The sequence below is a fragment of the Mixophyes fleayi genome, chromosome 4, assembly GCF_038048845.1.
Source record: "Mixophyes fleayi isolate aMixFle1 chromosome 4, aMixFle1.hap1, whole genome shotgun sequence".
Classification (NCBI taxonomy): Eukaryota; Metazoa; Chordata; class Amphibia; order Anura; family Limnodynastidae; genus Mixophyes; species Mixophyes fleayi.
Window position 1 is genome coordinate 104563028 of NC_134405.1, and position 25659 is coordinate 104588686.

General features: G+C 41.1%; 1 protein-coding gene across 1 annotated transcript; it reads right to left on the reverse strand.

Moving 5' to 3' along the window:
• Positions 1-278: 278 nt before the first annotated feature.
• On the reverse strand, positions 279-24591 carry USP50 (ubiquitin specific peptidase 50). Its single transcript, XM_075207934.1, has 7 exons — positions 24501-24591; positions 23829-24023; positions 17087-17282; positions 15815-16021; positions 6497-6639; positions 5842-5974; positions 279-546 (listed from the first exon to the last, which is right to left on the reverse strand). Exons 1-7 carry the CDS (start codon positions 24527-24529, stop codon positions 346-348), a joined length of 1104 nt encoding a protein of 367 aa, XP_075064035.1. The 5' UTR covers positions 24530-24591; the 3' UTR covers positions 279-345.
• Positions 24592-25659: the final 1068 nt, after the last annotated feature.

The window sequence follows — 25659 nt, forward strand, 5'->3', positions numbered from 1 at the left end:
ATGTAGATTTTCCATCCCGTGCAGTGAAATCCAGGATGGACAGGGCAGATTTGATAGGCACCATAAAACTTTTATGTTTTTTTTTTTGTTCATGCTGAGTTTTCTTTGATGCCTGTATGAACAATACATACAAATCAAGAGCTCCATTTGTACTTTCCTTATGCATTTCATTTGGACTGTCACACTTTTCACCTTTTTAAATGTTTTTAAAATATATTAATTTCACATTCCTCTGATTGCTAACCTTACAGCTGGAAGTAAAGGGCCAATTCATAAACTCTGTGCTTACTTGTTTAATGGTAGTGATGAGTTCAAACAAACACTAGGAAGCATCAATATTCATTATTAGTATACAGAGCAAGATGATGTCTTTTTTGGCGTGTTGAACGCCTGGCTTGTGTAAAACAGTATATAAGCGAGTGGTGTTTGCACTGAGGATTCTGCAATACTGAAGTGCCTCATGTCATCAAAGACATTCCACTCTTTGGTTCCAGGATGTTTGCAGTATGCAGTGTAATGGCCAAAATCTAAATCTCCAGTATGATTCTGAAAAAAAGCAAACAACAAAAAGAAAAGACAACAATTTTGTGATATACTAATATTTTTTGTCAATATGACCAAGCTATTTATAAGGAAGTTGATTTGTGTCCATAGGCTTAGTACTGTTTATGCATCACACTATAAAAATTTGTATGTAGAAGCTCCATTATCTACTTCACTCTAAGCAATTATCCTCTGTTATGAGCCATTATGAGTCCCAAATATTTTCATTGCATTAAAGCAAATGTATGAAATTGCAAAAGTAAATTTGTTTTTTTTTCAGGACTGCATGGATTTGTGGATTAAGATGTAGAGATGCAACATTTTGCATTTCCTGATGGAAGGAGCTGAGCAGATTAGGGATGTTCCTTGCTAAGTTACGGCTAGGAGCATGAATGCACCTGCTTAGCCAAACACAAGATTTCCCCCTGACATCCCTATCGAATGAGTTAACACCTTGGTCAGTTGAATCCTCCTTCTGGGTGTTTTCTTTCTCTTTCAGTTGAGTAGGGAGCTTGTTTTTAGTTTTTTATTGGGAACTTAACTTGGTGATTCCCAGAGCAGAATCCGGAAGGTCTTGGCATCACACCGCACAGAGGAATGCTAGCCGAGGCAGGGGTGTCTCCCTGAGAATGCCATTTGCTGCTAGAAGGAGGGCGAATGTAAGACGGGGCCTTTGCGCCCTAAGCAAGAGCTTGTCAGGACAAAAGCAATTTCCGGGGACACGCCAGCTCTTGCATTGGCGGTGAAATGTACAAGTAAGACATGATACAACTTTACAGGAAGGCATTACTGTTGATTCAGTACTCTTGTAGAACCTGTGGGGAAAAAGAACAGCAAAAACCACCAATGGTTTTGTGGAGCATGTGAGAGGGAACTGGCAGTAGATTTATGAAGGGCCCGTATGTGTGTACTGTACTCCTCAAATCAACCTCCTGAACAATTTAAAGAACTAATTTCCTGTATGATCAGATCTTTGGTTACTAAAAAAGATTTGCATTCCTGCCAATGTGCTAAAAGAACTAGGTTACAGATTGGTTTAGACATGGACGACATACCAGGGCCCTCTCTCCGTATCGAACAGGAGAATCACTTGAGTAGGATTGGTTCTTGGATGGTGGAGGGAGAGATCAAAGAAGAACCCAGATCATTTAATACAAGGTTAGTGGAGGTGTTTCTGAAGCATATTAATAAAACTAGGGATACAGGATACATCAACCCTGACAACTTTGCTAGATGTCTTTGAGGATAACCAGTAATAAATGGAAAGTTTTGTTTGTACTTTGGGTTATTAAAGATCTTACTAAAGAGTGGAAACAGTCAGAAAAACAGTAGTCCAATCCCAAGATGCTAGACTGAATGTATCTTTCCTGGATAGTGAAGTAACTAAAGGGGACTCAATCCTAAAAATCAATGCAATGGTAGCCGATCGTTTGGCTAAAACTACCAAATCTCTGGAAGGTGGGGGTTCATTAAAATATCCAATGGACAGAACAATAGAAAAGAGGTTTAAAGGCTGGATGAATTGAAGAAGGATACTAAAGAAAACGTTAAGAGAATATTTACTTAAAAGTATGGAAACTATTGACTTCCTCTCTGAGGCATCCCTGGATACAATTACCCCCTCTGCCAGGAGCATAACTTCAACATTGGTTACTAGAAGAGCTCTTTGACTTCAACTTTGGGTGACAGATCACGTTTTAAGAATCACTTGGCCACACTACCTCTTGAGGGTTCTTTACTCTTTGGTGTCAAGCTGGACTTTAATCTAGAAAGTCACAGGAGGTAAATTATTTATGATTATTTTCTACCACAAGATACTAAAAGGCCTCATTCGTCTTTTTTTTCCCCTCTTTTGTCAGCACATTAAGGAAGCAACAAAGTATAATTCCCGACAAACCGTATTCTAAGCAGTTTGGGCATAACACCTCTAAACTGCCTTTTCATGCCAATAGGTGTAAATGGATTCCCAGTGACTCTTGGACGACACAATTCTCAGAGTTCACGTTGGGAGGCAGGATTTCAAATTATGTAAAGATTAGGACATTACCCCCAGATCATTGGGTTCTAGACATTGTATTTGATACAATAGGTTACAAAATAGAATTCAGAAAGGTACCAACTGCCCACTGTGATCGGTGGGTTCTCTTGTAATGATGCAGTAAGAGATCCGATATAGATTCTTCCGGACATGCTTTTTCAGAGCCTTGATCTCCCAAACTATGGCTCAGAAAACAAAACTTGGGGCAGCTTAATTTGGATGGAGGAATTCCCCTCTTCCATGCTTGGGATAGCAAGGTAATTGATCCCTAATTTCATGTTCTATGTTATTTAGTTTCCAAAATAGTATGCTTTCCCCGACCTTTATTTTCCCTGAGGAAGCCCTGTCATATTGGGGGTTAAATGCGTTGGAGGAATAGCTACTGCACACTTATTATAATTAACATATCGCACTGCGCTGGCTTGTAAAGGCAAGTTTGCCTTTACAAGCCAGCGCCGCTTTAAACTGTAGCTGTAAACTCGCCGATTTCCGGCGAGTTGAAAAAAACGGACTTTCATACATTTACCCCCTAATGTTGAATCCAATATCGGAAGGGAGTGTGAAATAGCAGGAACTAATCACCTCCACTGCGCATGCGGGGCCAAAATGACACGTTTGGCTGCGCCCACCCCCTCCCGCCCTCCAGTCATGCCCCTCTCCCGGACAGAACTTGCCAAAAGTAGGTAAGTATGTCTAAGGTATTGTCCGTGGCAATAATATCTATGCTTCTATTCCAGTGTACTTCTGGATCTTTTTACTAACAGTTGGACTTTTGTCTACCGGGACAACCCTATCCCCACGGAGACAAAATATTCAGTAACTATTAGTCCAGCCCCGAGTGGGAGGATATTTGAGTTACTTTCAATAAGATGGGATATGCTCTGTGTACCATTTTAATAGTATGATATAGGCTATATAGCATGTAAGATTTTATATGTCAATATTATATTTGGTTTGTTCTGAGAGATATTTTGAATTTGCCCTTTTTGGGAATATAGGAGTCCCTTTCCCCACCACCTCTCTATGTGACTGCACTACTTAGGAGCGCAGTTTACCCACTCAGTATAATTGTTTCCCCACCTTCTAATCGGGAGACTTGAAGAGATTCAATCAATCTTTTGAAAGTCATATAAGCCATTTTGGACGAAAATTATAAATGACCAACCCTATACAAAAGTTTTTACCAACAGTAAAGTCTCACTCCAACTTGGAAAGCTCCACCATAGAAAATGTAGATAGAGGTTTAAAAAGTTATGCTAGAGCTCCAGTTAGTGTGTGTACCTGTAAACATTTTAAAAAATAATTAGCAGCTAAGATATCCAAATCCATCCAGAACAGGGTCCCTGTCACAAAGTTCTGCCCAGGGTACAATAACAGGATGTCTGACCCGGACCTCAACCCCATTGTATGTCTTCTGGGATTCAATGTTTCCACTCTGAAATTTTCATTCAAATTCATCCAGTGGAAGGCTCAGAACAGTCTCCCCACATCAAAGTTCTGCCCAGCGTACAGCAACGGGAGGTCCGACCGGGACCCTAACCCAACCTAAAACCTGGCCAGGATCCAATTGGGCCACCTTGTGTTGGTTTCATCCCATCTCTTTGCAGAGGTGTTGCGAAAGCATATCCGGACAGACATTTTTACATATAAGAGGTCATCCAAATCCATCCAGTAGAAGACTTCCCGGGTCAAAGTTCTGCCTAAGAAATGTTTTCAATATTTGTCCCTCTGTCACTTTGTTCCATTGTCGCTATGTGGTCTAATAGCTTACTTTTTTGATAATAACTATGTAAATTTTGGCAGCTGTACCTTGAGAGACAATGATATTTGCCAACAAAGAAACAAACACATTATATATATTTTACATACACACACTCTCTCATCCTTCCAATAATGTATATTGTGTGTATTAATTTTTTCACAACTGTTTTACAAATACAGCAGATAGGACTATGTCTAAACTGTAATACTGCTTTTAAAATAAGAATTTCATCGACAACGTCAATACAGGGTAGACAAACTGAGGTCCATGCATGAGTGCTGAATTAGATCTTGTGTGCAAGGCAGCACTAAAGGAACCTTGCTGAACCACTTCTAATAGCAGCTATTCTATAAAATCTATTGGAAAAAAAAATGCTATGCCTAGTATGTGGCTAGTGCATGAGCATGGCCACAGTTGGAAGAATTTAGAAATCGGGAAGCGGAGATCAATTAATGTTATGTTTTTTTTTATTCCTGTACATGTCTTTCGCCAGTTTACTTCAAAAAATATATGAGGGATGTGACACTTCTTTTTCAGTTGCTTTCAGGATCTTTCCTCTCGCTCTTCGTTTTTAGTTGGATCTAAAAATCTGCTGATTGTAATGATGTTCTATTCTGTATTGTAAGCAAGTGTGGCTATGAAATATAGTGCACGTATTTGCCTGTGACTTCTGCTTCAGGATTCCTTATACCCCATTTACACTGCCTCAAAAACCTGGGTTATTGCCGGGGGTAGCCCCAACGACCCGGGTCGAGGCTCAGTGTGAACGGGTCCAGAGGCATGTACCCGGTCAGATGACCCGGAATTTAGACCCGAGTCTTTTGGAGGGTTATTCCTGGGTGCGACCCTGGCAGCCTCCAGTCTGAGCGGTGAGACGAGTTTTTCAACCTGGGTCTCACCGAAAACTATTAAAGTTTTTGTTGTTTTTTTTAACATCACTAGAGGAGCCAATCAAAGCTGTTCTTGAGATGTTGCCATGGAGACCCGGGCAGACCCGTGTTCAGTGTGAACACTGTCTACCCGGGAAGTGGCCAGGGTGTCCTGCACTGTCACCCGGCAATATCCCGGCTTCATAAACCCGAAATATTGCCAGGGGGCGGCAGTGTGGAAGTGGTATTAGTCATATCTGTATATGTAACTTCTTTTGTTTCACTCATGCAGAAATAGATGCTATATCGAAGCTTTGCCTTGTGATCCTACACCTTCTGTTTTCGTGGCATTGCTTGTATAATAATCATCTATGCACGATGTGGAGCAGCAGAGGGGGTTGGGTGAACAGAGCAGTGCACATTAATGAGGGAGTGATGACCCAGAGTCCTTTGATACTAGCAGGAAATAGAAACAGGAAGGGGGACTGAGTTAGGGGAGATGTTTGGGGAAGTTCATGTAGAGAAAATGAGTGGTAGATAATGTATTACCAGTGAATTCTAACAATACTTGTGACTTTAGCGGGGTACATCATATTAAACTAATAATTCAAGTGTAGTATTGTACTTACCACTACAGAATATAAGTTGTACATAAGATGTTTTACATTAAAAGTTGAGACAAAAGGAGACAGATCTAAATTGTGCAGAGGAAAAATGACATTTGTTTTCAGTTTCCTTTTCACTTGACCTTGATACTCAAACCTGCAATATAAATAGGTGTTAGGATTTTATTTGAATTGATCACTTACATGATTCCTACTCACATACTTCAATGCCTACAAAAATGTATATATGACATTAAAACATTTTAAGTGGGTCTTTGTAAATTTCACTTTCTAAACTACCATTGTTGGACAAGAGAATCATGGCACACATACCTTTTTTATTTTATAGATACTGCTGGTCTGGTATGTGTGAGCTATTCTTTACTTTTACTCTCCTGATTTTTTTGGCCAAATGCACTTGTTCTGTAAATTCTATTAGAATATCTTCTAGATCGGATTACAGCACATGCTAGTCATACTCTTTTATTAGCTGGCTGATGACCAAACACTTGACCATCCCTTGCTACTGTACATTGGCATTTCTTTCATGGTACTTAAAGTGACATTTGTAATTGTAAACCAAGTATTCTTGATAAAAGTAATATGTCGAACATGGCATTTATATTTATAAAATACAGTATATGCAGACATTCTAAACTCAGTCAGTCTGGTGACATACCTTTTTAAATGTAATATTAGGATCTTTGGAGGTTTGCCTATCTGTACTTTGACTGAAGTATCCTGTTTGATTTCACAATAAGAGCAAAACATTTTATCTTTTCGGGTTAGGATGACTTGCTGAAAAAAGCACTCAAGACATTCCTGTAAGGTAGGAGAAATGTATACGATCATGTTTTTAAAGAAACACTAACAAATAAATATAAAAATAACAATCGGCACGCTCCTGCCAGAACATGTTATGTTCACATTGAGGAATATAACATGGATACAAGCTGTATATTAAATGTTACATATGTTTATTCGCATGTTGTAGTGTAGATATCTGTTTAATGTGCACTTGTCTGTATGTGACATGTCCCTTCAAGAACCATAAACATTACTGAACTCACATTAAATAGTACAAGTGCTCCCGTGATATGGTATGGTCTTTAACAGGATGTGCTGCTTTGCTGGTGTTGACAAATGTTATCAACCATGGAGAATCACTTTTTTTCTTATGTTTTAACAGAAATCAAATACATTACATTGGTACAAGAGGCATCACAGTGGCTCAGTGGTTAGCACTTCGCTTCCCGAACAGGCCCTTATCTGTGTGGAGTTTGTATGTTCTCCCCGTGTTTGCGTGGGTCTCCTCCGGGTGCTCCGGTTTCCTCCCACACTCCAAAACATACTGGTATTATTATTATTATTATTATTATTATTATTATTAATTTTTATTTATAGGGCGCCACAAAGTATCCGTAGCGCCGTACAAGGACAAACAATGGCACAGTACAAGGTGAAACAGCACAGTACAAGTAACAGTAAGCACTATAACTCTGGGGGCTCAGGCACAGCATGAAAGAGAGGGAGGGAGGGGAAAAGTGAGTACAGGCAGGTAACTATGGCCCAAGAGGGTGGGCACGGATGACAGGTTGAGAGTCACTGAGGGGAGTGGAGACAAGCGAGAGGAGACAGAGGGCAGAGGGACTGAGAGGAGGTGAGCTGAGTAGCTGGAGAGCGCAGTTAAAAGTGATGGAAACAGAAGGTAGGAGAGCCCTGCTCAAAGGAGCGAACAGTCTAAAGGGAGGGGAAGACAGACAGACACATGGATGAGACGGAGAGACGGGAGGAAGGGGGAGAAGGGAAGAAGGGGTGAGAAGAGAGGTAGCCGACCGGTGGGAGTTTAGGCATGAGACTGGAAGGCTTTAAGGAAAAGGTGGATTTTTAATGTTCGTTTGAAAGAGGACAGATTAGGGGAAGTTCTGATGGAGCGGGGGAGCTTGTTCCAATGGAGGGGAGCGGCGCGGGAGAAGTCTTGGATACGTGCGTGAGAGGAGGTAATCAGAGGGGAAGAGAGGCGACAATCGTTGGACGATCACAGTGAGCGGGAGGGAGTGTGAATAGAGATAAGGTTAGAGATGTAGGGAGCAGTGGAGTTGGCGAGGGCCTTGTAAGTCAGAGTGAGGAGCTTGAAAAGGATTCTGTAGGGGAAGGGGAGCCAGTGAAGGGCTTGGTAGAGTGGGGATACAGAGGTGGAACGGTGAGAGAGGAAAATAAGCCTAGCAGCGGCGTTAAGTACAGATCTAAGGGGAGCGAGATGAGAGAGGGGGAGGCCGATAAGGAGAAGGTTGCAGTAGTCCAAGCGGGAGATAATCAGAGAGTGGACGAGAGATTTGGTGGCATCCTGGGAGAGGAAGGGCCGAATGTGGGCAATGTTGCGAAGCTGGAAACGGCAGGATTTGGCGAGAGAGTGAATGTGAGGGGCAAAGGAGAGAGGGGAGTCGAGGATGACACCTAGGTAGCGGAGTTGGGGAACAGGGGAGATAGATGAGTTGTCAACAGTGATGGAGAGGTCAGAGGGGAAGGAGGTACGAGAGGGAGGAAAGACAATGAGTTCAGTTTTAGCAAGATTGAGTTTAAGAAATCTAGAGGACATCCAGGAGGAGATGGCAGAGAGGCATGCGGATACCCTGGAAAGAAGGGAGGGAGAGAGATCAGGAGAGGAAAGGTAGAGTTGAGTGTCATCAGCATAAAGGTGGTACTTGAGGCCGAAGGAGCTGATGAGTGCACCCAGAGAAGAGGTGTATAGTGAGAATAGTAAGGGTCCAAGGACAGAGCCCTGAGGGACCCCGACTGGAAGGGAGGAAGAAGGGGAGAGAGAATCAGAGGTGGAAACAGAGAAGGAACGGTCGGCAAGGTAAGAGGTGAACCAGGAGAGGACGGTACCGGAGTGGCCAATGGACTGAAGGGTGTGAAGCAGGAGGGGGTGGTCAATGGTGTCAAAGGCCGCTGAGAGGTCGAGGAGAATCGGGAGGGAGTAGTGGCCCATGGCTTTAGCCGAGAGGAGATCTTTCGTAACTTGAGCCAGGGCAGTTTCAATGGAATGGAGGGGGTGGAAGCCTGATTGGAGCGGGTCAAGGAGGGAGTGTTCAGAGAGGTAGGTGGAGAGACGGTTGCAGACAAGTCTCTCGAGTATTTTGGAGGCAAATGGGAGAAGGGAAATGGGGCGGTAATTAGAGAGTGAGGTGGGGTCAAGATTGGGTTTCTTGAGAATGGGTGAGACGAGAGCATGTTTAAAGGCAGAGGGGAAGATGCCGGTGGAGAGGGACAGATTAAAGAGGTGAGCGAGGTGGGAGCAGGTGGAGGTGGAAAGGGAGCGAAGAAGGTGAGAAGGGATGGGGTCCTGGGGGCAGGTAGAAGGGGGGGAAGAAGAAATGAGAGAGTGGACTTCCTCACCCGAGGTGGGGCGGAAGGAGAGAAGGAGTTGGTGGCTGGGGGGAGAGGGGGGGAGAGTGGAGGGGGAGGAAGGGCGAGAGGGGGGGTGGCGAAAGAGTGGGTGGAGGAGGAGATTTCAAGTCTGATGGCCGCAATTTTAGAGGAGAAAAAGGAGGTGAAGTCAGTGGCAGATAAGGAGGGGGGGAGGTGGGGGAGACAGGAGAGTGTTAAAGGTAGCGAAGAGGCGGCGGGGGTTGGAGGACTGGGAGGAAATGAGGGATTTAAAGAAGGATTGCTTAGCGAGCGAGAGGGCAGAGCTGTAGGAGGAGAGGATAAACTTGAAGTGGAGGAAATCAGCCAGGGAGCGAGATTTTCTCCAGTGGCGTTCGGCAGTACGAGAGCATTTTTGGAGGAAACAGGTAAGTTTGGAGTGCCAGGGTTGGGGATTGGAGCAGCGAAGGTGGATGGGCTGGGCAGGGGCAACCGCATCAAGGGCGGAGGAGAGGGTTTGGTTATAGAGGGAGGCCGTCTGATTAGGGCAGGACAGGGTGGAAAGGGGAGAGAGGAGAGTTTCGAGAGAAGAGGATAGAATAGCAGGATCAAGGGTGTCGAGATCGCGCCTGGACCGGGTAGATTTGGGTGGGGGGAGGGGTGCAGGAGTAGAGGAGAGAGAGAATGAGAGGAGATGGTGGTCCGAGAGTGGAAAGGGGGAGATAGAGAAGTCGGACAGACTGCAACGGTGGGAGAAGACAAGGTCAAGGGAGTGACCAAGGCAGTGGGTAGAAGAGGAGGTCCATTGGGAGAGGCCAAGGGAGGAAGAAAGGGCAAGGAGTTTGACGGAAGCAGGGTCAGTGGGGTTGTCAATAGGGATATTGAAGTCGCCAAGGATAATGGAGGGGATGTCAGAGGAGAGGTGGTGTGGGAGCCAGGCAGCAAAGTTGTCAAGGAAAAGGGAGGAGGGCCCAGGGGGGCGGTATATAACAGAGACGCGGAGATGGATGGGGTAGAAGAGACGGATAGAGTGGACTTCAAAAGAGGAGAAGGAGAGGGAGGGTTCAGGAGGAATGAGTCTGAAAGTACAGGTGGAGGATAGGAGAATGCCCACTCCTCCGCCTGGGCGGTCTCCAGGTCTGGCGGAGTGGGTGAAGGAGAGGCCGCCATAGGAGAGAGCGGCAGGGGAGGCAGTGTCGGAATCGGTGAGCCAGGTTTCGGTAATGGCAAGAAGGTTAAGAGCGTTAGATAAGAAGAGGTCATGGATAGAGGGGAGTTTGTTGCGGACGGATCTAGCATTCCAGAGGGCACAGGAGAAAGGGAGGGAGGGGAGATGGGGATAAGGTTGGCAAGGTTAGCGGTGCGCGGGGGAGTGCGGGGACAGGAGCGTGAAGTTGGGCGAGGTGAGAGTATGGGTATGGCAAGTGAACAGGGAGGCATGGTGAGGTGAGGGAGGGATGGGGGAGGAGTGGAAGAAGTAGGGGGGACCGAAGAATCGTCTGAAGCAGAGGGGCGGGAGAGGAGGACAGGGGGAGTCAGAAGGTAGACAAGAGGAAATGAGATAAGTGAGTTAAATAAAGTAATAGCCAACAATGACAATGATGGTGGGGAGAGGTGTGGCAAAGAGGCAAGGCAAGGCAAGCCGTGTTAAATGAGACAGAGAGGCGTGAACGGGGAACAAAGAGACAAGAAAGGCCAATAGACGGAGAGCAGAGGAGTACCAAGGGAGAAATAAAATGCTGTTGGAATAGATTAAGAAATGCAAATAGAAATAATTAAATTATAATTAAATACAGTAAATAAGAGAAGCAAATAGAAATAATTAAATACAGTAAATAAGTAAATAAGAAATGCAAATAGAGATAAATACAGTAAATGCAATAAAAACAGAGAGCGAAAAATAAAAATAAGTACAGAAATGCAATAAAAATAGAGAGCGAAAAATAAAAATAAAGAATGGAGAAAATAAATATAATAAATAAAGAAATAAATAAAGAAATACAAGTGGAAAAAATAAAAATAAGGCCTACAAAGGAAGCCGAGAACAATAAATACAGTACAATATGGACTAGGGTGAAAACAGGAGAATGAGAATGAGAACAAACCCGGGAGATGAGACAAAGTCACTGGGAGAAAGTCTGTGAAGTCTGAGATGAGAAAAAGTCGCTGGAAGAAAGTCTGTGACGTCTGTGCTTGCCAGGAGACTTAGAAGCAGGAGCTTCAGGCAGCGGGTGTCCAGAGGAGTGCAGGGCCGATTACCACAGGTCGCTGTAGTCCTCAGGAGGGCCAGAGATCAGGAACGGCAGCAGGCAGATGGTAGGTTACTTGGCTGCTACTGGTGTGTGTGTGTGTGTGTGTGTGTGTGTATTTAGAGTGTAAGCTCCATTGTGGCAGGAACTGATGTGTTTGACAAATATTCTCTGTACAGTGCTCTGTAATTTGTGGCGCTATATAAATAAATGGTGATGGAGAGTGTATTCAGACAGAATATGAGGTTTTACAAAAAAATTCAGTGGAATAATAAAAAAATTGTGATATAACCTGGTAATGGAAGGTAGGAGAAGGGGTAGGTCTCCACATTAATGCCCAATAATATGTAAGTGATGAATAGTAATAATCAGAGACTTGTATCTGTACCTAGGGAACACCAAGATAAGGAACCAGTTTACATTGGTGTGAAAGAGCTGAATAACTTTATAGGAGTAGCCATGGGGCCCAGATCTGAATAAAGGTGTTCTTTTAGTCATACAGATGGTATGTGATTTTTTTATTTTTTTTTCCCCATGTGTGCGATACATCAAACGTAGAATTTAAGGGTAGAAACGTGGGGGAGAATCACTCTTCTTTTCTAGATGGAGTGATCTTTATATTTAAATAGAGTAAATATATTTAAATATTAGTTTTTATGGAGTCAGAATGAGGCGAGAGGTAAGTTTGTAAGTCGCGGGATATGTACTACTGGAAAAAGAACGATTTCTTCATTACAGATATGAAGGCTTATACATTTATGTATTTTTATTATGTACAGACCAGTAAATATTTAATTGATGTTAAAGGAAGTGAGTTTATAGTAAAACATTTTAGAGATTGTAAATACAGCAGCTGTAGTTTAATAAAGGATGTGCTGGTGTAGTCAAAAAATATGTGGGAGAAACTAAACAGCTTTTAAAATATATATATATTTATGTTCATTTATGTACATTTACAGGAAATGATGAATTCTAATCTACCTACAGTAATTAGTCACCAATTCAGTGTGGTGCTTTATAGGTCCCACAGTTCCATAAAGGAGACTTTAAATAAGATTATTCTCCAAAGAGAGACACAATAAATATGTAGTTTACCTACCCAAAAGTTTGGCCTTTTTAATGCAAATATTTTTTGGGTTAGCACTTTTTTTTGCTTTTGTATAATATAATATAATATTTACTCTTATGTCTGGCTCAGGTATAGTTATTACAACAGTTTGTGTTGCATTGTTATGGGCTTACTATTATAGCAAAAGATGTCATGATTGTAGGCACACAGGTGCAGATTAAACACATAGGGGCATATTCAATTGTCCCAATTACCCGCAATTACTACATTTATTACGGTAATTGTCAGACGGATTTCAGCTCGTGGCTCAGGGAGCTGCGAGCTGAAATCCAGCGAGAAAACTACAGTAATAACGTTTTTTCCGCGTGCACGGAGCGCAAGTTTTCGGTGTTTCCGAACATGAATCAGACCATAGGGTCTGATTCATGTTTGGTTTAAAACAGTGCACAGAACATGAATGTAGCACCGACTGTATTCAAATCCAAACGTCTCTCAAGATATGCTTTAATTTGAATCTGGGTGTAAGTACACTCTGCCTAAACGTTACTTGCCATATGTAGATATACACAACAGACTGCAGTATACGCACAAGCATCTGTTCACTAAAAGGTTGCATCAGAACACATAAAAAAATTATAAAATAATATAAAAGTTAATAAAAAGTGGATTTAAAAAAGTTTTTTTTTTTTTTTTTTACGTAAATCAAGATGCTTTTAATGCATACTGTACATACAATGGGGGAATTCAATTGGCCGTGTTACAGGTAAAAGTAAGGTGGCCTGCGTATTATTACCATTTTTACGGTAATAATGCGCTTAATTACCGCTATTAGAATGGTTTCAACGCCAGCTTTTTGCTCGCAGCTCCCTGATGAGTTAACAGTCATATGCCACCAGCTTTTCATTCTATATCTCTGATTGTGGAATATGGTCTATGCTCAGTGGTATAATAAGGAGCTATGGTACCTGGAGCAAACACATGCTATGGTCAACCCCTCCAGCACTAAAATGTGCCACTGTATGCCAGTGGAGGGGGCATAGCCAGCAGTTAGAGAAGGTGCAGCCACTGTGCATGGGGCAAGATGAACTGGAGGGAATATGAGTGAATGACTCTGAAAGCCAGCTTCTGGCGACCTACCTCTGTCGGGTGATATGACTGTTGCACCCTACAGCACATCTACTGCCCAGAACATGTGCTATTCCCATGCCACTCCACTGCCTATACTTACCTTAAGGAGTGTTTGGATTGCCCAAGGGGTGCATTGGGATAGTAAGGACTAGCAGTCTCCTCTTCACCCTCTGGTGCTTCTGTATATATGTGCATGTGTGTGCATCCCTAAAGCTCCACATAATTTATGTAAGGGTGCATTTGTCCCTAAATCTTCCTTGATCAGTTTTACAGGAGCCTCAGATCACTTCGCTGTGCTGTTGCTAGTTTGCTATTTCCACTATCTCTGTCAGTGGCTTCTCACTTGCCTCCATTCCTCTAACCAAATCACAAGGTAGTGAGAGTTGCTTACATTGGCTGCTTCAATGTAGCAGAGAGGAGCCAGGACTATCGAGCACAAATCACTCTTGTTTGTTTGTACAAAAAACAATACCAAAACGGTTTTGGCTCATGTTGCCAAGCAGTGAAGTTGATTTTGCTCAAACAAGTTCCCTTTGTTGTCACTTAGACATACTGATGGTCAAAGATTTTGTTTTGTATTTAGTACGACACACTTGAGAGGTTTAAGGAAAGTTCACTAATTATCACAAGAATGGAAAGTACCGTGCTTATCATTGCTGCCTCGCAACGTTGCCCAGTGGTTCAATGCCAACCAGGGCACCATGTGGTTTCACCTACAGGAGATGCCTTGACGCTGGCAGGTGAGCTTAACACCAATAGAGCTATATTGTGCACAAAATTCTCCTTTATGTATATGCTGACACTGATTTTTATATATTGTTTCTGAGTGCCGGACAGCATTTTTCTTTTGGTTGCACATGTACATTGGTCTTATTTGTCTTTGGCTGCCGTCTCAAATGATTTTATTCACTTGTACACATTTCATTACTTTAAAGAAGTGCCCCTTTTTCTCTTTCACTATTTTCTAGTTTGTTTTTCTGGGAGTTGACCACTCCTTCCATGTGTTGCATGCTTTATAAGATGGAGGTTCAGGGGAAGGCTTTAAATTGGACACCCTGAATATAAATTTGTATCACTAGCTTAGAGACTCACCTACAGGAGATGCCTTGACGCTGGCAGGTGAGCTTAAATCCAATATAGCTATATTGTGCAAAAAATTCTTCTTTATGTATATGCTGACACAGTGATTTTTATATATTGTTTCTGGGCACTGGACAACGTTTTTATTTTGTTTGCACACACCATGTGGTTGCAGTTTGTGTATGCTCTTCTTATTTGTGTGGGTTTCCTCATCAAATGCCTTTGGACTGGATTGATCCAAGTATGTGTATATGCTTGTATGATTGAGAATTTAGGGCCTGATTCATTAAGGATCTTAACTTGAGAAACTTCTTATTTCAGTCTCCTGGACAAAACCATGTTACAATGTAAGGGGTGCAAATTAGTATTCTGTTTTGCACATAAGTTAAATACTGACTGTTTTTTCATGTAGCACACTAAGGGGCATATTCAATTCCGATCCCGATTCGCGGGATCGCGCCGGAACGGCCGCGAATGTAATCCGCGGTACCGCAATAACGTGGATTTTCCTTCGCAGCCCATAGGGCTGCGTACTAAAATCTGCGTTATTGCGATACTGTATTACCGGCAGTAGTGCGCATTTTCCGCGGTAACGCGCGTTACCGCGGATCGGATCGGAATTGAATATGCCCCTAATACTTGATAGCTTATTTGTACACTGAAATTTAAAGTTAATATTTGTGTGCTACATGAAAAAACAGTCAGTATTTAACTTATGTGCAAAACAGAATACTAATTTGCACCCCTTACATTGTAACATGGTTTTGTCCAGGAGACTGAAATAAGAAGTTTCTCAAGTTAAGATCCTTAATGATACAGGCCCTTAGACTTTTTAAGCTTTTCTGGGAGAGGAACTGATTAAACATTATCTGTAAATGCTGTGTCATATGTTTGTGCTATATAAATCATACTTGCCAACTTATTACTGGTTGCATCATTTTACATCGGGGGAGGAGCTGAAATGACGCCTCGCTTCACTAGGAGCTGGATGCTCACCGGAGAGACCTACCCGGAATCTGGGAGTCTCCTGGACATTCCGGGAGAGCGGGCAAGTATGACATAAATTAATAATAAAAAATAGACTTATACTAGTATATCCTACCTGCAAAGATGTATCATTTCCAGGTGGTATAGGAAGGGATAGTACAGTAAAAATGTCATCTTTGTGACTAGTGTGTCCACAGTCCAAACAAATTGTTTTCTGTCTGAGAACTCCCTGTATAAAGCGAGTAATCAGAGACTCTGATGAAACATTATTTCCTATACAGCTGCTGCTTCCAATGGTCTTAGAAGGTCTTCTTCTCATATTCTATAAAATAGTCAAAGCTTTAGATTACTTAAATATAAAAAGCATAGTTAGAGAAAGCAAATAAAAATGATATAACTTCGCTAACTGTAGTGATTATGCTTGGGGATATAAAATGTTAGATATATAATGTTAAAAATAAGAATTGGCTTATTAGTAAACAGGCATAACATATTAAATTAGAATTAGTTAAAACAAATTACAATTCATCCGGATCAGTAAATTCCTATATAATAATGTATTCACCTAATATGAATGTTAATCAGAAGCGGTTACATTTGGCTAAAGAGCATTTCTCAATATTTCCTTAAATGTTCAAGCACAAATCATAATCAACAATAATTAAGTGGTTTCAAGGAGAGGATGAAATGCTCTATACAAGTCTATGGGATATATTTACTAAACTGCAGGTTTGAAAAAGGGGAGATGTTGCCTATAGCAACCAATCAGATTCTAGTTATTTATTTAGTACATTTTACAAAATGACAGCTATAATCTGGTTGCTATAGGCAACATCTCCACTTTTTCAAACTTGCAGTTTAGTAACTATACCCCTATATGTCTGGACCTACGCAGTTTTAACCTCAAATATACTTATTCCAGAATATCTCTTTGAGGTCCCTCAACTCAGCCATGGAAGGCACAAATTATTCCCAATATATTGTGCAGAGAAGTTGTATAATTTCAGAGACCCAAATGTGGGTGTTTCCTTCCTGGATGAATAGAAGGGCAAATAATTTGCTAAAACTCAGAATTAGTAACACTTCCAGGGACAATCAGAACTGCACCATTATGTGTGGGGGGAGGTGGGGGGAGTTAGAACATGTCATATACACCCTCCCCATTCTCCTGTTGTCTCATATGTGGGAGTCAAAGGGTTGGCTTGGAGCATAATGTATGACAAACAGGTGGGTAGACATAATGCTACCCAGGACCAAGAGAGAGGTGCGTGAAGTAGCGCCACAGGTTTTTGACGACATGTCAAACGTAGATTATGCGGTGCGGTAATCTAATGGGCCGGTTCATTTTGATATCTGATATATAATTTTTTTCACTGAACTTGCTTACGCTTGCTAGGTCCTCATGTAGTGCATTGAGAGTGTAAATCAGTAACTCCTGAGCATCCTGTTGACTTCGCTTCCTAAAAGATGGGTGAACGCTACAGATGGCAAACCAAAAGTCTTCTGTTGAAACATACTGGTCTTTCCCAAACCACAAGTCTGTCACAAGGTTAGCAAAGGCGGTCACAACTTCTCTTTTTTCCCTGCAAAAGAACCATAGACATAGATATAAAGATATGGCGATAGCCATAGAATGCTAAAATATCTGTATGTATCCTGTCCGTTCTTTTTTAGTGAAGAGATAGAACCATGCATATATTATACATATTATTGTCAGTATGTCTAGTCCATCTCCTTCAACCTCAGAATCTTGCTTGCATATGCCATGATGTTACCATCCCTGAGGTTATAAACCTCAGAAAAAGAAACAAATGTATATTCCTATTTGAGCAGAAACAACATTAATAATTAGGATTGGTTGAGGTGTACACTGACTAAATCATGTCATATATTCAGGATGAATAAAATAATTATAATTGTCATATCTTGGTGTGTACCTACAGAAACTGATCTGGAGAGCAATAAGTATCTTGAATTATATAGTAGCCACCAAATTGGATACTGTATTGCACATTAGCCACCAGACTGGGGTATGTATTACAAAACAGTCACCGGGATCAGGGGCAAAAGCCTAGAGGGGTTTTATTTTTTTAATTTTTGATTTTGGAACAAAACAAAGAGGATGGGGGTTCTGGGCAATGGGAAAGCTCCCCAAGTGCGTACCTCACTGAACTGGAGCCATGGCCATAAAGTGCTGCTTTCATTATATGTCATTTAAACACAATTTTAATGTTTACTTGTAGAACTTCTCATGGTAACTTTTGTGGATTTAACATTAAGGAAACCCTTGCCTGACTGCAACAACATATTTGTATTTATCTGTGCAATAATGTGAACAAATCATTAAAATTATCAGTGACAATGTCCAATGAATACAGCTACTAGCTTTAAATGTTTATAATTTTTTAATGTTAATATTGTAGTGACCCCATGTCATACACCAGGGTTGCAAAACCTATTTCTGTAAATGTTTCCTCTGTGTAAGTTATATGCTTACCAAGTAACCTCCTCCCGCTGCGCCCTCACCTGCTTCTCATCAAGCAGCTCCAGTGTCACCATCTGCCACCGGCTGCTGTACAACATCTTCTCTGTGGATGTTGTTACTTCAGCCTATTTATGGCCTTTATAAGAATGTCTGTTCCTTCTAACTTTGCTAGTTCATCATTTGTCTCTGCTGCTGGTCTCTCAGAAACTCCTTTGGTCCTGTTTTTCCCTGGTTTCTGACTTCTGGTTATGCCATCATCCTGCCCCGTTTCTTGTGACCCAGAACCTGACTTTGTTTGACCTTGCTCCTTTCTACTCCTTGGCATTGTTGTGGATCTTCCGGTTTCTAACCCTGGCTTGCTTGACCTTCCTCCTCTCTGATTCTCCCGTGAATCATCCTGTGTCTTCCGTTCCTCTGCTAAGCCTGGTAATCCTGGTATCCTGTCCTTGCAGTCATCCTATTGTGCCTAGTCTCCAGCTCCTCTGCGAAACCTGGTATATCCTGATATCAGTGTCTGCAGTTTACTCTTTGTATCCGGTATCCAGCTTCCAAGCTAAACCTGGTAATACTGCTGTTTTGTGCCTGCACTGCACCCATTGTACTTGCTACTCCTATGGACTTTTGTTTGATGTTTAACCATTAAATGTATTTAGTTATTGTGACCAAATGGGCTTACTACGCCACCCGGTCTGTAGGGGGGAAGGAGGAACGGAGGGATGTTCTTCCTGCACAGTTTATTTTGGTTTCCTTCTCACCGTCAGTAACAGTTGGTTACAGTCCTACTGGTGTCACCTTGCCACCAGACACTTGCTGACTAATTAGCCTTAATGAGGATTTCCTCTTGAAGTTACACAACAGATTTCCTCAAACAAGTTTCTGGCATAATACATTAGAAATCAATACATTTTCTATACCGAAAAAACACACAATATAAAAAAATATCAGTACATTTTCAATAATATAAATTAGTGGACTGCGCTAATAATTTAAATATATTTATACAATAGGTTATTTATAAGTGATCCAGCCACATTTATACCTGTGTTCTGTTTTTAAATATTTAAATTTCACAACTACTCTTTGTGGAATTCATACTGGGAATCCTGACATCCAGTAGGAGATCCAAGTTATCGCTCCCTCCTCAATGTTTTTCCCATAGCAGCCTGGGGCAGGATATGCTAATCAGCCTAACCCCCTATTTACTGTGCACTCAAGCTTTAGCGAGGAATTCTTTGGTGTCTGTGAGCGGGTTACCTACAGCGGCGACTGGTCCCATAGTGGGCTACGCTGGATTGGGTCACTGGGCCAACTGCATTTTCTTGGCCTTTAAAATGTTACTAAAAGCCTGCTGAGTCTTGTCTTGCCCCCCCCCCCCCCCCGCCTAAAATTTGCCAGCCCTCCCCTGGTTACCCATGCACCACAGGAGCTGTGCAATATATTTTATATTGATCGCTAAAGCGCTACAAAATCTGCTGGCGCTATATAAATAAATGTTGATGATGATCACTAGAATGCCTTGTATTTTATATTGATCATTAATCTCTGCATTTAATTCTTATCATATGGAGCTGTGTTATATTTAAACAAACAGAGAAACAATGTAGGGCGCTGCAATATACCCTTAATATGCTTGTACTGCAGCTCTTCAAAGACAGAGTCTGATTCTTTCAAAAGGCAATAGATACATACAAATAGGAAAAGCGCAAAGCCACAAGCATAAAATATGAATAAAAATAAGCAATTTTTTATGAGCATATATACTCGTTCAACATGTAAATAGGATAAGATATAAAGCTAATAAACTGATATAGGCAGTAATTAGCTAATATACATCTGTAAGTAAGCTGACTTCAATTAGTCCAAAGATATACCCAGATCCAAGGCCAGAAAAAAATATATAGATATATGGTACCATATGTGGGAAAAATATACTGCCGTTGCAGAAACCGATCACGGAATGGCACTTATGCCGAAGATTATATCCTTTTGTGACTCAATCTGTGGCAAATGGTTATATTCCCTGTAACAGTGTCCAGATAACAAGCACCGAGATCTCCTCCCCTGTCTCTGCGCTGTCAGCCATATACTGTGAGCCGGGGGAATTTGAAGTCCTCTCAACTTCAGGAGTTCGGACATCTCCGCATTGAATGTCAGACTGTCGGATACTTCCGGATGATCAGCTGACGATCATATGACCAAGTTCCATGTGATGAGACTTACATATATAAGGAAGTGCTGTTGAGTCTCTCTATTATATTTGCCTCTGATGAAGCGTCAGTACGCCGGGAAACGCGTCAGGACTGTTATCTGAGACCACTTACTGGGTACTGGCCAGTTTACAACCCTGGGGTTGACTTATACTACTGCCGATATAGCTCACTGCGGATTGCCATTTTTATCGGATTGAAGACATGTGGCTGTAACTACTCATGGTGGATAAAGTCCACGGGCTTATGGAGCAAAGCTAAGTACCCGTTTGAACTTTTTGGTGCTAAATTGCACCTATCGGTGCTTGTTATCTGGACACTGTTACAGGGAATATAACCATTTGCCACAGATTGAGTCACAAAAGGATATAATCTTCGGCATAAGTGCCATTCCGTGATCGGTTTCTGCAATGGCAGTATATTTTTCCCACATATGGTACCATATATCTATATATTTTTTTCTGGCCTTGGATCTGGGTATACCTTTGGACTAATTGAAGTCAGCTTACTTACAGCTGTATATTAGCTAATTACTGCCTATATCAGTTTATTAGCTTTATATCTTATCCTATTTACATGTTGAACGAGTATATATGCTCATAATAAATTGTTTATTTTTATTCATATTTTATCCTTGTGGCTTTGCGCTTTTCCTATTTGTATGTATCTGTGTTATATTTGATGATAGCTATTTGAAATAACAATTGCACTGTATGGGTTAAACCGAGCCTATATGAAATAAGCCACACCTATATCTCTCTGACCATGCCCATTTTTGCTGCATCACTCTATGTGCGCTGGAAACCTTCCCCGATTTCCAACCTTCCAGGTTGATGTCTCTGTTACTGGCACAAGCCGCATTGAAAAGTGTATGTTTATAATTAAGCATTGCATCCAAATGTAAGTTAATAAATGCAAACCATTTTGGTATAGTAATGGTTTGTATTGGTTTCTGTTACTAATATCCAATATTTATAAAGCATCCACATTTTATATATCACTGTATAATTTTAAGAGTCTTTTTTAAGTAATTTTAAGAGTTTAAGGGGTCTATTTACCAATCACCGCAACATATGAATGTAACTTTTCAATCCTCATCGCATAGATGCGGATTGAAAAGTTTCTCATATGTATTAAAAACATCAACACAGGAACAGCTGTTCCGATGAACGGCTGCTCCTGTGAAGATTAACACTTACCTTTTCACTGGAGTTTTCTCTTCTCCTCCCTGTGCGGTGCTGCTCACCCCTTATTCAATCCCTGTGCGCATGCGCCGACCGGTAAACTAGGGCATGCGCACAGAGATCCCCGAATGAAGGAACATGAGGCATGTGACATGAAGGGATCACATGATCCCTCCACACATGCGCTGTGCAGCTCTGCTCTTCCGAGCAGAGCTGTTTTCAGTGAAACTTTTCAATCATGGTAATGTACGCCAGCTTCAGATGGCGCCAGCTTCAGATGGCGTACATTACCATGATTGAAAACTTAGTTTCAGCCTTTAATACATAGCGTTACTGAGCATTTCCCATACACTGTTATGGGGAGTGCTCAGTAAAGCGATGAGAAAAGCAAAGCAGCAGATATCTGAGAGATCTGCTGCGACGCTAGAATAATACATAGTAATTTACCTCTAATCACAGGGGGGAGATCTTTGATAAATAGGCCCCTCAGAGTTCTCATCACTTCTCTCTTCCCTGCCCCTTACTTGCTCCTCCTGCGCTTGATCCCCTGACTCCCCATTGTGCCTGCTGTCTGTTTGTCCTCCTTTTAGGATGTAAGCTCTCAAGAGCAGAGCCCTCTTCCCTCCTGTCTCTATACCTCACTGTAATAGCTATGATTGGAGTCCTGGTATTTTCGTTTATTGTTCTGTACTGTTTTATCCTGTATGGTCTACTGTTTATATTGTCTACGGTACTGCACAATCCTTGTGGCGCCTTATAAATAAATGATGATAATAATAATAGTTAAACAGACAATGTATACTAGGATAACCAAATGCAGAGGGATAAAGAAGGCCCAGTGCATGAGTGTTTAAAGGTAAAATGTGCAGCTGATTGGTAAATGGAAAGTTTAAAGAAAAGATGAGATGTCAGGATAAGCTTCTTTGAACAGTAGAGTTTTCAGTGACTATTTAAGGGCACAGAAGCTTGTAAACAGTCTGAGCAAGGGAAAGATTTACAAAGATGAAACACTGTAAAGAATTCTTTTGGACATGTGTGTGAGGAGATTACGAGAGGGGATAAGAAACAGGTATTGGGACAAGGAGATCGGGTTCTACAAGACTTGATGATTGACATCCCATCCTAGAGCTGCTCTGTGTACTATGGCCAATTACTCTGATTGGCTTGAACAGCTGCTCTTCATGCAGAGGGATGGTGAATGGAGGAGCTGTTTTCTTTACAACAGATCTTCTGTTTACCAATCTCCTACATGGTGACAAGTGTTGTAGTTCAAGCCAATCGAAGCAGTATGTAGGGGAATGTGCTCTGCTAGCATCTGTGGGCAGGGTGAATAATTCAGAAGAAAAGAGCCAAATGCACAAAGGAAAGAGAGGGTAAGAAAGTCAGTCATAAGCTACACACACTGCTTTCTGGATAGGGGACAATGATGCAGGAAGCACCCATGAAGTGTTTGTCCAGGGCCCAGACTCCCCTTCAGCCAGAGCTGTCTTAACGCATGGGCTGGCTGGGCAATTGTCTCGGGGCCCCATAGGCTTGCCAACGTTTCAGTATATTATTCCTGGAGATTTACTCAGAACCTTCAAGCCCTCTTTATTAACAGGTTTAGGTGGACTAATCACCTCAGTATCAGCTGTTATCAGCACATTTGATCTTGCTGCTGTGAATACATATCTTGACCTTGAGGAAAACAACGTACACGTACTAATTGTACATAAGCAAGACAAAATCAACACATAATTTTTTGAAGCGGTAAAGCTATAATAAATTTCTTCTAAAATTTTTAACAGTCCATGTCAGTTGCCTCACCCTGCTACCTACTAAACATAAATAATGAAAGAAATGGACCAGAGTGCAATGAAGTTTGAAGGCTATAACACGACAGTGGCTTTGTTTCGGTTTTAGGTAGTGCACTGCTTCGCCCGGGGGCCTATAATGCTTTCAAGACGGCCCTGCCTTTGGCAGCCTAGGCTACAGTAGTCAAGATATCAGTACTAAAACTTCCAAACTAAACTAGAGCATCATGTGCTCAAAAGGGGTGTATTAAGGAAACATTGCATGAACAAATGTGGCAGATTTTGATCAATGATTGGATGTGAGACTGGGAGGTGAAGTTAGAACCAATGATTAGCCTCCGAATGGGAAATACATGTGATGATTGAGTTGTTAACAGTGATGGAACATTCATAGACATAAAAAGCATGAGATGGAGGAATTGTTACTCCAGATCTTAAAACTGAAATACATGAATGTTACCCGGCAATATAGTCCTCAAACTGCCATGAGAGTAAGTATTCGACGAGCGGTGATGAGCAGTTCAGACACTGTAAAACTGCATTCATGTAGCAAGTGTTGCCCAGATTACACAGGCCCGCCACTCCTTTGTTTTTCTTTTGCTTCAGCTGTTCATTTTGCTGAATTCGGCAGGAGGTGGCAGATGGTCCAACTTCACTGTGGTAGAAAAAACAATAATTATGCACAAGTCAATGGAAAATGGAAATATATAAAAAATGTAAATACTACTGAAAAGACGATTTAATCTTTTGTTTAAAAACCCATAGATGTACCATGCATTTTGGCCCAGGCTGCAGTTCATTATTTTCTATAATTAGAGTATTGATTTTTTTTCTGTTTGCTGTATTTTCTCTTTAAATGCAGATATGCAGCAAAACATGGTGCCCTGGCCAGATGACCAATATGCTTATGTTTTACTGAACATGAATAGACAATAAAGTGAAAATAAACCTAGGGTATATATTTTTACTTTAAAATGTTATTATTCATTGTACATCTCTCAAGCTTAGGAGTGTCAGAACATGAAATGCATGGATCTGTAACTGCATGTTTACATGTGATAATGATGGTAATATGGGGTGATTTATCACTGTATATTACACACATATGTACATAGCATATATATTCGCATACCGCATGTAGGGCTCTTCATCTGCATCCATCCATAGGTTTATTGGTGTTCTGGACAATAGCCTGGCCACATGTAGCTACATTTCACATTATGGTCTCTAGGTACTGACATAGAGCTATTAGAACGTGGAAAATTCTCAACCCATTGTTACATCATACAATGCATTATAATGAGATCACCATGACAACACAACTGTGCTGTTACTAGGCTAACATTTTATTGATTGGGGATATTTATGAAAACTACCTCTGATGAAACTGCCCCCTTTAGAGGTGGAGAAACGCATCAGTTGATATTAGTGGCAAACGGACTGAAATATCCAGCTCCTCATATCAACAGCAAAGTGGATTTTTCCTGGCCATTTGAATTGTGTTTTGGACTGCACAAAATTTGGAGCGCTCCATTGGAATCAAGGTATGACATTCATTACATCTATTTACTGTGGAATTTTTCTTGTCTTCAGATTGTTGCCTAATTGATGGACTATGTCATATTTTTTTAATCAATGGGATTTTTTCATTCTAAATAATAGCTGTGGACAGTTACTTAAATATTGATTGAATAAGTCTTACTGACACCTGGAATAATATTGGATTGTTTTATGGGAAATTGTTTTTGGACAATGTATTCTAACTACGCAATCTATTAGAGGACTTTGTTGTCCTGATTCCTTGAATAATTTTTTGAAATTATGTATTGAATATTTGTGGCCACTTGTATATTATGTACACATAAGGGTTATTAATTATATATAACCAGTAAATAATGATTAGATAATGATGCGGAGAGAGGAGTTGGGATCTATTAACAACTGCCTTTTAATTTGGCATAATCGGGGTGTAAACATTTTATTATATCATTTTTGATATATATATATATACATATATATATATATATATATATATATATATATGTATGTGTGTATGTGTATGTGTGTGTGTGTGTGTGTGTGTGTATGTGTATATATATATATATATATATATATATATATATATATATATATATATATATGTATATATATATATATGTATATATATATATATATATATATATTAACCCGTGCATGATACTCATGCATTCTAGTCAAATCAAGCTACTTAAGGTGTTAAAAAGGTTCTTGTCATGCATTTGGGCCATAGCACAGGCCTCAACCACCAACCA

Excerpts from the sequence above, each read along its gene's own strand:
- USP50 (XM_075207934.1), bottom strand. The coding sequence starts at position 24,529 with ATGGATGCAGATGAAGAGCCCTACATGCG. Across the intron at positions 6,640-15,814 it reads GAAATGATACATCTTTGCAG|GAATGTCTTGAGTGCTTTTT; the intron begins GTAGGATATACT and ends CCTACCTTACAG. Across the intron at positions 547-5,841 it reads ACAACTTATATTCTGTAGTG|AATCATACTGGAGATTTAGA; the intron begins GTAAGTACAATA and ends GCTTTTTTTCAG.